The 15,813-nt window shown below is 39.4% G+C and overlaps 1 protein-coding gene and 1 long non-coding RNA gene across 2 annotated transcripts in view; one reads left to right on the top strand and one right to left on the bottom strand.

Moving 5' to 3' along the window:
- The window catches only part of LOC115100066, a 251,836-nt gene that overhangs the window by 131,068 nt on the left and 104,955 nt on the right, over nt 1–15,813 (bottom strand). The gene's annotated exons all lie outside the window — the stretch shown is intronic.
- The window catches only part of OLFM3 (olfactomedin 3), a 109,089-nt gene that overhangs the window by 42,127 nt on the left and 51,149 nt on the right, over nt 1–15,813 (top strand). Inside the window, exon 3 of the mRNA XM_029618235.1 lies at nt 6,461–6,616. Within this exon, the coding sequence (XP_029474095.1) occupies nt 6,461–6,616 (156 nt within the window). The remainder of the gene's footprint in view (nt 1–6,460; nt 6,617–15,813) is intronic.

The raw sequence follows: 15,813 nt of genomic DNA, 5'->3' as shown, positions 1-15,813 counted from the left end.
ACTTCCAGGGGTGGGCTGTGGATGCTGCTTTTGTTGCTCGGTGAGCTTCGCTCATTCTGACTGCTGAGGCAGGGTGGAAAGCTGAAGCATTTCCAAGGGCAGTTCTTCTTCAGGCTGCAGTGGCAGGGTGAGAGACCAATGTTTTGTTTTCATGGCTCAGGCACTTCGTAAATGTAGTGGAGGAGGCTGATGCTGCTTGGCAGGGCGTGCTCCTGACTTCTGGGGGTAAGAGGCCGATGTTACTTCTTGGAGTTCTGCAGGCCCCTCTGCTTCTGACTGCACATGGGAAGGGGCAGCATTGATTTTTTTTTTGTCCTGATTTGGGGGCTGCCTATTCCCCCCCCCCCTACCCACTGGACTCCAGAAGCTGGTTCAAAAGTTCTTCTCCCCAGAGCAGCTGAGCTCTTGAGGGGAAGCCGACAGATTTTAATGGCGCCACTCATGGCTGGCGCCTAGGGCAAAATCCATATCGGCCATGGGCCAGCTATGGCTCTGCCTTGCATGTTCTTTATCCTGCATACTTTGCACCTACAGATCATGCAAGAAAATGAATCCTCGTTACACAGACCCACCGTGAGATTTTCAAAGGGAACCTCTATGGGCAGTATGGGAGAATTGACCTGCAGATTCTACCAGCTGTCCACAGAGTTTCAAGATCACTCTTCCCATGTTAGATATGGTGAGAAATCTTTGTAAAACTAAGCTAATTATTTCTTACTACTTAAACTATGGTGCTGCTTTAGTAGTCGTATTGGTCCTGGGGAAAAATGAGGTTTTTTGCAGGTTGTGATGATGTGATTGTCTGCTGTTCCTCCTAACGCAGCCACTGTGTGAAACACAGCCGTGTTGAGGAACTACTCACATCATTCTATATTAAGGACTATGTTTATCCTGAATACTCCAAATAAATATATGTTAAATTAAAAATAGAACAGCCTACATTTTGCCACACTTTTCTTGTGCTTATTATTTTAGACCCATTTTTGATATCATAACCTGCAAATAATTGAGTTTTCTCCTTACATTTTATTTATCACCTCATGTGTGTATAGGTTTAGATATAGATATATGTAACCCCTCTTCATTTGATGCTCAGAATACAGGGTCCACTACTGTCCCAAGGATAATCTTAATTTTATTTTAAATATTTATATTCCACTTATGAGTTCATGCTAAGCAGATTACAGAAGAGAAAATAAGAACTGTAAAACAATTTATATCAGAAACATAAAAATATAATAAAATATCAATTCCCATTAATACAGAAGCTACTATAAGCAGTATCTCTTATTTTTGTACTAACAATTTTCATACCTACCACCTTAAGAAATCTTGATGAAATACAAATTATTCCTTGCTAATGCCAAAAGTTTCAACAAACAACAGGGCTTTTAATTTTTTTCAAAAAGACTTCACATCAGTTATTTGCTTTAAATCATCTGGTAATAAATTCCACTGCTTGGGGCCAATGATTGAGAAAGTACGATTATTCGCCTCCTGAAGCCGTGTCTCCTTATTATTGGAATACATAAAAGATTTTGTGAGATTGACCTTAAAGATAAATCTTATTCTAATTCTTCCTACCATGTGCATTCATCACTGGGATGCCAGGGTTCCACTGGTGGGGAGAAGGACAGTCCGGGGGCGGTCCCAGGGCGGTCACTAGTCCCCCAGCACAGCGGCCTGTGCCGGGGGATGGTGCGCCAGCAGCCGGCCGGCGCGCGCAAGTTACGTCTGCCACGGTCAGGTGTAACTTCTGCAACAAAGGTAGGGGGAGGATTTAGTTAGGGCTGGGGTTTGGGTTAGATAGGGAAAGTGGGGGTGGGGGAGCAGTATAAAAGTTCCCTCCGAGGCCACTCCGATTTCGGAGCGGCCTCGGAGGGAACGGGGAAAGCAATCGAGGCTCCCCTTGGGCTGGGCTCGGAGCACACAAGGTGCACAAGTGTGCACATGTTATAAAATCGGGGGGTAGATTTTCAAAGGGTTACACGCGTAATATAAGCGCGTAACACCAGAAAACCTACCCCTATGTGCACCGAGCCTATTTTGCATAGGCTTGGTGCTGCGCGCAAGCCCCGGGATGCGCGTATGTCCCGGGGCTTCGAGAAAGGGGCGGTCCAGGGGTGAGTCCTCTGGCACAGTGGCCTGTGCCGGGGGATGGTGTGCTGGCACAGGCCATGGGTAGGGGGGGGGATTTAGTTAGGGCTCGGGGGTGGGATAGATAGGGAAAGGGAGCAGAAGTTGTGGGGGGGGGGACCAAAAAAAATTTCCGTCCAAGGACGCTCCAGTTTCGGAGCAGCCTTGGAGGGAATGGGGAAAGCCATCGTGGCTCCCCTTGGGCTCGGCGCATGCAAAGTGCACAAGTGTTCACCCCCTTGCACATACTGACCCTGGATTTTATATCATGTGAACGGTAGCACACGCATGTTATAAAATTGGGTGTACACTTGTGCGCGCCGGGTAGCGCGCACAAATGTACCCCCACGCGTGTAAAATTTAAAATCGGCCCCTATTGCTGTATAGTCTTTTGTGGCACATCACATTGAACTAATTAACTGAATGACATTTTCTCTTACGAAGTACATTGGCTCCTGGTCAAGTTACCAAGTTATATTGCAGCAATCCTTTTATCGAATATCATGAGAAGTTTGTAGTTTATCCCGGTTTATTCTATACCTTGGTCAAATGAATTTCAAAGTATGGGTTACACCAAAAGAAAATAAGAGTTGTGGAATAAGGAAGACTGCTATAATGTGAAAGATAGGATGTGGTTCCCACTCACATAAATAGTGTGTGGTATTACGTATTGATTTGCTCTGATATTTTTGGAAATAGAAATATAGGGAAAGACATTGTTAAGCAAACAAGTTCCATGAACTTTAAAATTCATACAAGCAATCTGAAGAACAATGGTTAGAACCCTCCGATATTTAATTTATCAAATCTATTCTCATAATATAAAATCCATTAGCAGCCTTTGGTCTACTATCCTAATAGTTCTATTTTTTTCTCTCTTAAAGCCAAATTGGGTCTAAAATTAGACAAAGCACTTACAAACTAGATCTTACTACAGCATTTTTTTTTACAATTCATGCATATAATTTTACTGAACATGGGCAGACACTTCAAAAAGAGAACAATTTTATAAAATAATGTATTATTTTCTGGTTTTCTTGAGACTATAGGTCTAATATATTTTCTTGATATTTCTGTTTTTCTTGTGTCAAGTTGTTCTTTATGTTTAATATTGAAAATTCAGTAATGCGATATTTAAAAAAATAATAATAATGTAATTACCAATTATGACAATCTTGCCTTTAATTATTCCTGATTTTGTCTTCAAAGAGTTGGAAGTATGCTTTAAAAATTGTATTTGGAGCATGGAATAACCAAAGGTGTACATTGACAGGTGAATTTTCATGGAAGTTATGCACGTAAATGTAACATACTATCATAGGAATTTTCAAAAGCCATTTCCACATGTAAAGTGCACTTAATGTTGGTAAATCCTATGGACAATTCAATGGTATATATTGAAGCAATTTTCAAAACCCCACTTACATGTATAAAGTGCATTTACATGTGTAAAATCCAGTTTAAGCATGTAAATGCTTTCTAAAACAGGCCCTATGATGTGTGTGTGTGTGTAAGTACACTTTATGCACGTAAACGGCTTTTAAATTTTCTACGATAATATGTTACATTTACATAGGTAACTCCGTTTAAAAGTACCTCCTTAGGTGATAACTTTCAAGCAGCTATACATGTATATATGGGCACATGAAAATCTACTTCTGTGTTTTATAACCAGCATGTAACTGGGACCAGGAGCTGTTCTGGTGCAATGCCTGTATCACTGGTTAGTCTATAATAATGTCAATCAGTGGAATCATTGGAGTGAAGCAGTCAGCCAATCTGGAAATAAAGTTACTATCAACAGTTCTGAGACAGAGAATGAAAGGGAACAACTACCAAGCCCTCTCATTTTGCCAATAAGACGGAAACAGTAGCTATGCCCAAGACTTTTCATGGTGCTGCAAAATCAAACATCTCTTCCCTACACCTCATGTCAATTACCAGGGTGGGAAGGTGTCAGGTGAGTCTTTACTGTCAGAGGACAAAATGGACAGCCTATCTTTACTGGCTTCTTTTACTCACACACCACTTTTCCCATTGATCTTGATGGGCTTTTCCCATTCCATTTCCCTATTCAGATTACAAGGAGCCAGTGTGGGGGAGGAATGCCACATTGTCAGCATCAGGTTAAGCAGCTATCTCCTTTATAATAAACCAGTACAGTCTGAAAATATTAGCTAAGTATGTCTGAAAGTAAAGCCCAACTTCTTCAACACTCACCTGAATATCAAAATCAGTGACTACGCTAGTTAAAACCAGCATGTGCCCCAAAACATAAATATATGACAGCCCATCTAAATCAAGGTTTCATCAAAATGCATCAGTAGGATCATACACGGCGCAATAGTAGTACATATTATTGATTATGGTTAACATCCTGTAATGGACAAAAGTTTGCATGAAAACACCCGACTCTTCAGAAATGTGCTGTGCTATGTCAGATTACTTGCACAGCTGCAATTTGTGTTACCTCAGTTGATTAAGCTTCTTAGCATTGAAGAATAGGTTACTCTGTTCTTTAGATTCAAAATTACTTTCAGTCCTTCAAAAAAGTACCGAGTTTTGCAAAATTTTATCCACATTAAGCAAAATGCATAAGCTAAGGACAGAGCGATAAATTTTACTAGAGTGGCAGCTGCAGCAGGGAGACGCATATTTAGAAGGACCATATGCTGTCCATTCAACAAGGTCAACAGGATCTGCACAAACACTTTGAGTAATGTTTGTTTAACAATGGAAAGAGCACTGGTATCTAAGTCTGGCATTCATACAAACTTCTTAAAGTTAGACTCTAATATAAACTGAACAAAAATATTTTAAAATTCAGATGCAGGAAATGTAAGAAATGCCCCTAAACTCATAAAATTAGGGACACTCATATGTGCTAATTGGGTTTAATTTACTGTTCTTCTGTGTTTTCCCATTTGGTATGTTGAATTGTCAAAAGACTTGAATAAGGGGCCCATGAGGTTTTCTATTTTATTTTTGTTTTATTCAAGAAATAATCAAGGACAATGCATTTAGGGGCCTATTTAAGAAGACACAGAAATGCATGTAGACGTGCATTGTCACATGTTAATCTGTGTTGTTAGTAAATAGCCCCCACTGAGATAAATGGGGCTATTTACTAATAATGTGCATTCATGAGAATTAGCGTGTTATTGCATTATTATAAAATAGGCCCCTCAATTATACATCAAAACCAACTTGTGTACAATAAATGGGTGCATATGCATTCCTTTCAGAAGATAACACAGAAAGTGGGAAAGAAACGTCACAAATCTCTTATACCGATGTGCAAGACCATATAAAACACATTATCCAACTTACAGACCGATACAGTACAGTGCGCTCCACTGGAGCGCACTGTACTGTATCGGTCTGTAAGTTGGATAACTCTACCCTTATTCAGTAAGGGGTAATAGCGCGTCGAAAACGTGCGACCAACCCCCCTGAAACTAATAGCGCCCGCAACATGCAAATGCATGTTGATGGCCTTATTAGTTATTCCCACGTGATACAGAAAGTAAAATGTGCAGCCAAGCCACACATTTTACTTTCAGAAATTAGTGCCTACCCAAAGGTAGGCGTTAATTTCTGCCAGCGCCGGGGAAGTGCATGGCGATATTAAGTCGGAGGTCCTAAAAGTTTAAAATAATTTAAAAAAAACATTTTTAAATCGGCCCCGCGGCTTATGGGTTGAAAACCGGACGCTCAATTTTGCCGGCATCCGGTTTCTGAACCCGTGGCTGTCAGCGGGTTTGAGAACTGACGCTGGCAAAATTGAGCATCGGCTGTCAAACTCGCTGACAGCCGCCGCTTCCATCAAAAAAGAGGAGCTAGGGATGTGTTAGTGTCCCTAGCGCCTCTTTTTACCCCGGGCCCTCATTTGCATAGGCCACCCTCCTGAATCACGCGCCCAGGAGAGTGGCCTGTGAGCACGCCGGGAGAGCGGGCGTTTGCCAGCTTTCCCGCGCGTTTTTCTGAATTGGCCTGTTAGCAAGTTAAGTAGGCGATAAGAGTTACATGAAATACAATTATAGTAGGTACTAAACATTTTGTCAGACAGCAATTTAGTGTTAATGTGAAATGCTTCTAATATTGCAGTATATCTAACCTAAAATCGGATTTGCTCTGCTACTTTCCAAAAATATACACATCCTACTAGAAATCATAGCTGTGTATAATGTTAAGCATTTGTTAAGTTAGAAAACTCAACTTCTCATTAGAGGGAAACATTAACAGAGAGGGATGATAACATCCTGCCTGACTTTTAAGTACAAGTTGACATGAAAATGCTGCAGCCACTGTTCTTTCTCCACAGGTTCAGAATATGTCGCAATCAATTGAAGTTCTAAACCTACGGACACAGAGGGATTTCCAATATGTTTTAAAAATGGAAACTCAAATGAAAGGGCTGAAAGCCAAATTCCGACAAATTGAAGATGATCGAAAGACATTAATGACGAAGCATTTTCAAGTAGGTTTTATTTTAGTAATAGATTTAGAAAGCTATAAAGTAAAAATCAATGGGTAGTTTTGCTTAGATATCAATGCTGGCAAATGTTATGCCATTTGTGCTAAAATATTTAAAAAGAAACACTGCCTTTATTAGATAATTAGATTTATCAAAGGAAACTAGTAAATATCCACGGTGTGCCATAAATGTGAGTAAAATAAGACACATGCATGCCTTAGTGAATGAAAAAGTGATATTTATATATTTATTTATTTATTGTGTTTTGCATACCGTCATTCGGTTTTGCCATCAGAACAGTTTACAGTAATTAGAAAAGAGTTAAACATCATCACAAAAGATTTCTATCACAATGGTTGACAGTTTTGGTGATTGTGTGTTAGTTATTACAGCATATTCAGAGAAAAGAAAAATCAGGAAGGGGATACAGGTTGAGGTAGATAGGAGGGTCTATATGCTTCTTACATCATGCTTTATTTAAGGTACAATTTTTTTTTAATTTATGGCAAATGTTTATAGGGAAATTTACTTCAAACGTATGAATATACTTTTCAGTTCACATAAGCTCAGATGATTTTCAAACACAAGGTACCCATGTACCTTGTGTTTGAAGATTGGCTCATATGGTTAAAAATATACATCTACCTTTAAGTGGTGCTGAAAGATGACACCACATACGCATACTAGTGGCATTCTTACCATGTGTGTACATTTTTTAAATTTAAATTTACATATGTAGTTTCCAATCACATCCTGAAACGCCTCTTTAATACAGCTAAAAGACTTGCATTGTGAAAGTATACCTGTCTTCCAACGTGTTATCAAGATCACACTGAAATTTGCATGTTCTGATCATGCATTTGGAATTGCAGAAAGCTCAACTTTTTTTTTTTTGGGGGGGGGGGGGGGGGTGGTATCAAAATATCAGAATTTTGCCAGACCTAGCTAAGGCAATTCAAAATGGAAGAGATTGTTCTTAGTTATGAGCCAGGAGATGCAGCCTCTTGGAACAATGTTTTTTCTTCATTTCCTCTGTAAATTTATAGTTAAATATTGTATATGTGAAATATATTTTCATGGATCAACTTAAGAGTTACAGAGGAATCTAAGTTTATTGTATTGGACTGTTCAGCATTTCCAGGTTAGGAATGCATTGTTAATTCTCCTATGGTTTCTGACTTCTTCCCCCTTACTTATTTGAAGTCTAATTTAATGCTGTCATATAATGTTTTATATTTTTCTCTTATTTTGATTCTTGATATATTTTGTTACAATGTGTTTGTCAACATTTAAGGAAGATATTCTTGCTGATGTAATTTTAAATTATCAATAAACAAATAAAAAGAAATTAGCATACCCTCACATGAAAATGAGGGAACATCATATGAAAATGAGACTTTACTAGGCTCAAGGTAAATTGACTTGCATACTCTCTATCATGTGATAGTGGAGAAGCAGCTCTGGCATTAACATTCAGTACCCTGCAGTAGTGCAGGCAGGAGAGTTCTGATGCCCTTCGGGCTCATGAACAGCCGGACCCTCCAGAATGATAAGCCTTCATTCCAGAGGGGTGGGGGGTTGGAGAGGTTGAGGCTTCCTGCTGCATCAAACTGGAGGGGCTTGAGGGGGGGGGGGGGGTACTGTGACATGGGAGGAGGCTTTCACTGTCTCTCAGGGCTGTTGTGCTGGCAATCTGGTGGCCTTTCTGCTGTCACTCAGAGTGGGAAGGAAATTGCAGCTGCTGACTGGGCCAGTTAGCTCTGGGGGATTTGCATGACAGCAAGCCTGTACAAGGCAGGAACTAATTTTTTCAGCTTTACCAAGTCCATGGAAAATAGCAGGTGTAAAGCACATGCCAAGTATTCTTATCATGTACCCAGAAAGTTTAAATGACAAAAAGTGTTCCTTTATTTACATGCAAGGATCTGCCGGATGATTTTTCTGCCAGGATTGGTTCGCCCTACAGAGATCTGCACTTGTTTTTTCTGCATGCATTGTTGCCTCCTCTGACCTAACTCTGCCTCTTATTCCACCTGTTTTCTGCAGGTAAAAGTACACATGCTGTGGATCCCTGCATGTACTTTTACCCATGCAGGGGTGGGCAGTTTTCAGACAGCCCTTTTACCCAGATACATGCCTATTGTAAATTGCCCTCCCAATGGACAATCATGTCTTTCTATACAAACTTGAGGGATAGCATTTTATTTACAATAAGTGAAATCTTGTGCCTTACAAATTGTGAGATGCACAACAGTGCTGCACAAACAAGTGTAAGCTGTGAATCTTTGCTAGTAAAATACTTGTAGTGGACCAAATACTAGTGCTTTTCTAGCCTCTTGTGTAAATAAAGGTTGTAATTTTTGTCCAGTTATATAAAGTAGGTGTGGGGTGTCTTTCTTTTCCAAAGAAGAAGTATGAGAAGATTGATTCTAAGCTGAAGGGCAGGTCTGTATATAGGGGAGGATCCCACATAGTCCAGGTCAAGCCCTATAGAAAGTAGATGGTGGGCAGATCACAGCAAGGGAAGGAGGAGTGGGAGAAGGAAAATGGAGGAGACTGCAAGAATCCTAAGCTCTGATAGGAATTTTTTTCCAAATGTATTATTGTTCTTTATTGAATTATTTTAATATTGTTTGTACACTGCTTTGTGATAGTTTTAATCAGAAGGGCAGTCTAGAAATCCAAATAAATAGAGAAAAATGAGGAGATACAAGAAAAACAGAGAAATTCAGAAGAAACAGCAATAACATCCTATATCCTGCCATCATACAATGATCATAAGCTAGAGCTGAGTAGGAACCAGAGAGGATGTAACAACTCTTCAAGAAGTCCAAAACACCTTAAGCTGTCTGGGATGAAAAATATGTAGAAATCATTATTATACTTGACAATACATTTGCATATATATCTAAGAAGAAGAGATCCCCCACAGCTAGTGCCTCCTGTCTGAACACCAAGAAGCTTTTTCTTCTTTTCCTGACTTAGCCTAGAAAGTCTGGAAAAATCCTAATGTTTTTACCTAAAAATAGACTGTTTATATTCTTAAAATACATCTCATAACTGTACTCAAATCCTGCTCAGTTATAAAGAAACTAACAAGGTAAAATACTCTATCTCAGGCCCTCCTCCCCTCATCAAATTGTGTATTGGCATAATGAGAAATATGAGTGTTTTGTCTCAATTCCTTATTTCTCGTATTTTGAATGCAAGGTTTGATTGCTTTGTATTGTTAAACATATACATAAAATATTTTTTAATAAATAAATGTTCTCCTTTCCTGCCAGAGCTTTCTTTATGGAGTCTCTGCCAAAGCGTGCACTGGTAGTTCTCAAGAGCCAGCTCCAGAGTGCAGTTGTTTTCCACAATGAAGCCGCTATATCTTTTGGTGCGCGCGTGCAGACGTCAGAGCATGCGCTGTCTAAACCTTCCAGGAGGTCTGAAGAGGAGGGAAAGCAGGGAGACTTGGAGGTCAAGATGTAGCAGCAAGAGAAAGGGGCTAGTGACAAGGCCACAAAGTAAGGCACAGCAGCTTCTTGACATCCCAACAGATGCAGTACTTCACTGTGGAAGAAAACACTTGCATTCTGGAGCCGGCCCTTGAGAACCACAGTGCACTGTTTGGCAGAGAATTTACAAGATAATCCCTGGCGGGAAAGGAGAATATATATATATATATATTTTTTTTATTTTTTTTTTTTTTTGACTTTGAGACTGCCCTTCTGATAGGAAAATATTACAAAAGGTAGTTTACAAATTATCTTAAAATAATTCACTAAAGATCAATAGTAAATTTGGAAGCAAATCAAATCAGAGCTTAGCATCCTTGTAGTCAAGCTAAGGACAATAGCACAAGCTGAACAGCAATATCAGAATATTGAATGGGTCCTCAGAAAAAAGTCAGCTAAGATGCATGTGCCTGAAGGGATGGCCATAGATGTGTCATTTTTAATACGCCATTGGAGAATGTTGTGCTGAAAGGTTGGGTTTGGGCTTCATAACTGATCTCCACAAGCCCATGGAAATAGCCTCTCAGGTGTGAGCTGGGGAGTTACCTGCATTACAAGAAACAGAAAAAGAGAGCAATGTTCCACTAAATACTATTTGTAGGATTGTAGGAGCCTGTAGGAGGTTACAGGTCTAGCATGTGGATGAGCTTAGGCCGGCTTGGGGTCCTCATGAGAATGGGGACCAGGTAACCCTGGCCACACAAAAAGCAGGCTTAAATCTACAAGTGCAAAATATGAGCGAGTAGATCTAGCTGCACATTCAGTCGCACAGTTGGTTGTGAAAGTGTGATTGAATATCCATACAAAGATAAAGCAGGTTTTTGAAAATCAACTCATATGACGGTAACTTTCAAACAGACGCACATATACAAGTATTTGTCAGCACACGCCCAGATATGCGGTCATTTTATAACAAGCACACGCATATGCACACATTATAAAATAGCTTAGGCACGTGTATATATGCGCCTTATTTTAAACTTGTGCATGCCCAGCATCATAAGTCAGCAACTGACTGTATTTTATAACAGTCGTGCTTCCAGCTCAAGACCAGTTTTGCCAGTTCGTCCACCAGTTAGTCCAGGGTTCAGATAGGCCCTCCAAATACCCCTGGCTCTTTAGCCACATTCCCCCCAGTTACCCCAGACCCCTCAAAAATTTCACAGATGCCTGGAGATTTTTTTTTTCCAGACTTGCACCTCACCCATAGCAAATGTTATGTGACACTGGACTTAGGCGAGCACCCAGGCATGTAGCTCCTTATGTGCACATTTCTTGGCCCTGCCCTGGTGAACGCCCAAACTCCGACCACACCATGCCCACATTCCAACTCTTTTTGGGCCAATGCGAGATATTCATGCATCAGCATTTGTGCGCGTATCTGGGCGCCTTATAAAATCAGGTGGATGCGCTCATCTGCTAGAAGTACGCTCATCTCCCCATTTCGGAGGGTGCCCGACTTTTAAAATTCATTAAAGATCTCACCTGAACTGATGCAGTGCTTTGGTTTTCTTTACTGTCTGTGACTCAAAACTCCCAAAGGGTGAAACTGAGCTGTGGACATTTGAAGAATGCCAGCAATCAGACCATTTGTTAAAGGAGTAAACTCTCCAGTAATAACAATAAAATTGCTCCAAAAAAGTAATAACAAAAATAGGTTTTAAAAGTAGCAATAACAAAATAAGGTTTTAAATGGGAATATTCAAGAAATCCAGAATACCAAGGAATATGAGCATGGAGAGAGAAAGAAAAAAGAACCTGAACTGATAGAATTATTCCAAGTAGTTTTGTCACCGATGGGTCACATTTTTTGGCAGATCTAAAATGGGAATAATATCACAGAGATAATCCATGTATTTGGCTGAATATATCATTTATTCAGAAATCTATTTTAGCCGTCGGAACAAAATTTTCAAAAGGTATTTACCTGGCTAATCCTTTCCCTCCCCCTGCCTCCAGCAGTTAAGTATATTATGTGCATGGTTTCATAGCGCACGCATTTTTATCTATGGCTTTCTCTGGAGGGTAGGGTTAAGCCAGGGAGATTTGATCTTCAAATCCCACTGCACATTTTTCCCTGCAGACCTGCCCCAGAGAAATAACAGTTGCAGAGTCCATGGGTACTTTTGTAGCCACAGACCTTGCTGGCTGGATTTTGAAAGGAAAACTCTGCTGGGAACTCTATGAGCTCATGAAAATGGTCCTCTTAATACTATTCACAGAGTAAAGCAGCTTATGAAATCCAAGATATTTTGAAGCTGAAACAAGAGTAATTAATTCATGCAGTGTTGTAATAGAATCTATTTGACGTTATAAAAGCTACTTTTGCTTGCTCTAATTACCATAGGTTTCTGTTTCATTTCTAGTCTGCAGATACAGATACTTCAGTTTTAATTCTAACAGGTGTTTGAGCGGGTTTTAGGGCAGGGGCTTGAGAATGCTCTACTTCTTTCATTGTTTCCTATGGAGCTGACATGTGCAAGTAGTTAGGAGCATATTTAATTGAGGCAGTGTAGACAAAGGCTTTTAAATTCCTGCCACTAGTTTGAGCTGACATGATGGTATAAGCTGCTCAGATTATTTTCATTGCCCAGTTCCAGATGCTGCTGATGTCAGGAGAGCGACTGCATATGTATTTTGTTGGCATAGGATATGATTATTTTTATTTGCCAAAATCAGTAAATGATTCTCTACCAAAAACTTTCCAACTATTGAATTAGGACAAATCAAGTCCTTGTTGTTATCTCATTGGACACTTTGTATTCTGCATTCCTTTCCTAACATTAGTTCTAAGGGGTTTTGACAATTTAAACTTTTTTATTCCATACGTCAAGAATTTCAACAGGTATAGAAAATGACACAGTATGAATCCAAAGTTAAGTAAATAATGAGTATATAAATCCTGTTTTGTTATATTCTTCACACTGTATAGTGGGCATGATTGAAAAGCGTTAAAAAGTCAAAAGCATATCAATAGGTAAGCAGTGGCCCGATGTTTTAAAGGAGAGAGTTATGACCGCCAACTACTTTTTTTTTTAAATGTTTCTTTCAATGAGTTTGAACCATTCCATTTGAATTTCAAACCCATTTACATAAATGCATTTCAAATGTCAATGGAATGCATTTCTAATGTCTTGGAAGAAAAATTAAAGATGGACTGTGCTATGGCAGCTGGATATATATAATCACACGATTACTTCGGAGGTGCTGTAACTAACAGGCAGATACATTTCTAAACCCTTTGCATTGCATAATGCTTCAGGCGAACCTTTTCACCTTGGATAGCGCATAGCTTCTTCCCTCTCATCTCCCTTTGCACACTCTCGGGAATAGTCTCACGCACCAACAGTAACAAAAGCCTTGCTGGGCACATACTGTATGTGGAGGGTCTCCTGAGTGAGGCCCGTTCATAAATCAATGCAGTAATAAGTTCACCTTTTATTCTAATGCATGTATAGTAATAAAATATATAGTAATTGCCCCATTGTGCACCCTTCATGAATTCTAAGCACTCTGGGTTGATATACATAATTTTTCCTGGTTTTCAACTGCTTTATGTTGTCTTCTTTGCTGTTAGATTTAGCTATATATCATTATTGTGAGGTAATATTTAACTTTTAAATTTGTTCTCTTTTCGGCCTCCTAAACTATTATATGATTAGGTATCTTCTATTTGAATCTTGGATATTGTTTTATTTGTTTAAGAATTTTATTTTCTTTAGACTTATTAACATAAGAACATAAGAAAATGCCATATTGGTTCAGACCAAGGGTCCATCAAGCCCAGCATCCTGTTTCCAACAGTGGCCAATCCAGGCCATAAGAACCTGGCAAGTACCCAAAAACTAAGTCTATTCCATGTTACCATTGCTAATGCAGTGGCTCTTCTCAAAGTGAACTTAATAGCAGGTAGTATGGACTTCTCCTCCAGAACTTATCCATCCTTTTTTAAACACAGCTATACTAACTACACTAAACCACAATCCTCTTGGCAACAAATTCCAGGAGTTTAATTGTGCGTTGAGTAAAAAAAGAACTTTCTCCAATTAGTTTTAAAATGTGCCCCATGCTAACTTCATGGAGTGCCCTCTAGTCTTTCTACTATCCGAAAGAGTAAATAACCGATCATCATCACCTCTACCCGTTCTAGACCTCTCATGATTTAAACATCTCTATCATATCCCCCATCAGCCGTCTCTTCTCCAAGCTGAAAAGTCCTAACCTCTTTAGGTCTTTCCTCATATGGGGAGCTGTTCCATTCCCCTTATCATTTTGGTTAGTCCTTCTCTGTACCTTCTCCATCGCAATTATATCTTTTTGAGATGCGGCGACCAGAATTGTACACAGTATTCAGGTGTCAGTCTCACCCATGGAGCGATACAGAGGCATTATGATATTTACATTTTATTCACCATTCCCTTTCTAACAATTTATTTTATTTAGAACTTTTTATACCGGCATTCATGATACAATCATATCATGCCGGTTTACAGATAACCAGGGGTGCAGTAACTTAGTACATATAACAAGTGCATAAGAAACAATAGAGTTACAATATTAGAACAGGGTTGCTAAGAACTGGTAAGAGCAAGGAGAGAATAATTAAAGACAATTGTACTGAGGTAAAATATTTACAATAAGACGTATTTACATTATGCAGCAGTGGTCCTGTTAATGGGTATTGGACTCAGAAAAGGCTTTTTATAAATTTCATCTGCCATTTGGATGCCCAAGTTTTCCAGTCTCACAAGGTCTTTCCTGCAATTTATCACAATCTGCGTGTGATTTAACTACTCTGAACAATTTTGTGTCATCTGCAAATTTGATTATCTCACTCATCGTATTTCTTTCCAGATCATTTATAATATCTTGAAAAGTAAGGGTCCCCAATACAGATCCCTGAGGCACTCCACTGTCCACTCCCTTCCACTGAGAAAATTGTCCATTTAATCCTACTCTCTGTTTCCTGTCTTTTAGCCAGTTTGAAATCCACAAAAGGACATCGCCTCCTATCCCATGACTTTTTACTTTCCTAGAAGCCTCTCATGAGGAACTTTGTCAAACGCCTTCTGAAAATCCAAGTATACTATATCTACTGGCTCACCTTTATCCACATGTTTATTAACTCCTTCAAAAACGTGAAGCAGATTTGTGAGGCAAGACTTGCTTTGGGTAAAGCCATGCTTTGTTCCATTAAACCATGTCTTTCTATATGTTCTATGATTTTGATGTTTAGAATACTTTCCACTATTCCCTGGAGCCCTTTTTAAATATTGGGGTTACATTTGCTGTCCTCCAGTCTTCAGGTACAATGGATGATTTTAATGAAAGGTTACAAATTTTTACTAATAGGTCTGAAATTTCATTTTTTAGTTCCTTCAGAACTCTGGGGTGTATACCATCCGGTCCAGGTGATTTACTACTCTTCAGTTGTCAATCAGGCCTACCACATCTTCTAGGGTTCACCGTTGATTTGATTCAGTCCATCTGAATCATTACCCATGAAAACCTTCGCATTACGGGTACCTCCCCAACATCCTCTTCAGTAAACGCCGAAGTAAAGAAATCATTTAATCTTTCCTGTGATGGCCTTATCTTCTCTAAGTGCCCCTTTATAACCCCTCGATCATCTAACGGTCCAACTGACTCCCTCCACAGGCTTTTTTTTTTTGTTTTTTGTTGTGTGAATAGAGT

The sequence above is a fragment of the Rhinatrema bivittatum genome, chromosome 10 (assembly GCF_901001135.1).
Source record: "Rhinatrema bivittatum chromosome 10, aRhiBiv1.1, whole genome shotgun sequence".
Classification (NCBI taxonomy): domain Eukaryota; kingdom Metazoa; phylum Chordata; class Amphibia; order Gymnophiona; family Rhinatrematidae; genus Rhinatrema; species Rhinatrema bivittatum.
The sequence above is the reverse complement of the archived record's forward strand: the minus strand, read 5'-3'. Positions and strand labels throughout refer to the sequence as shown.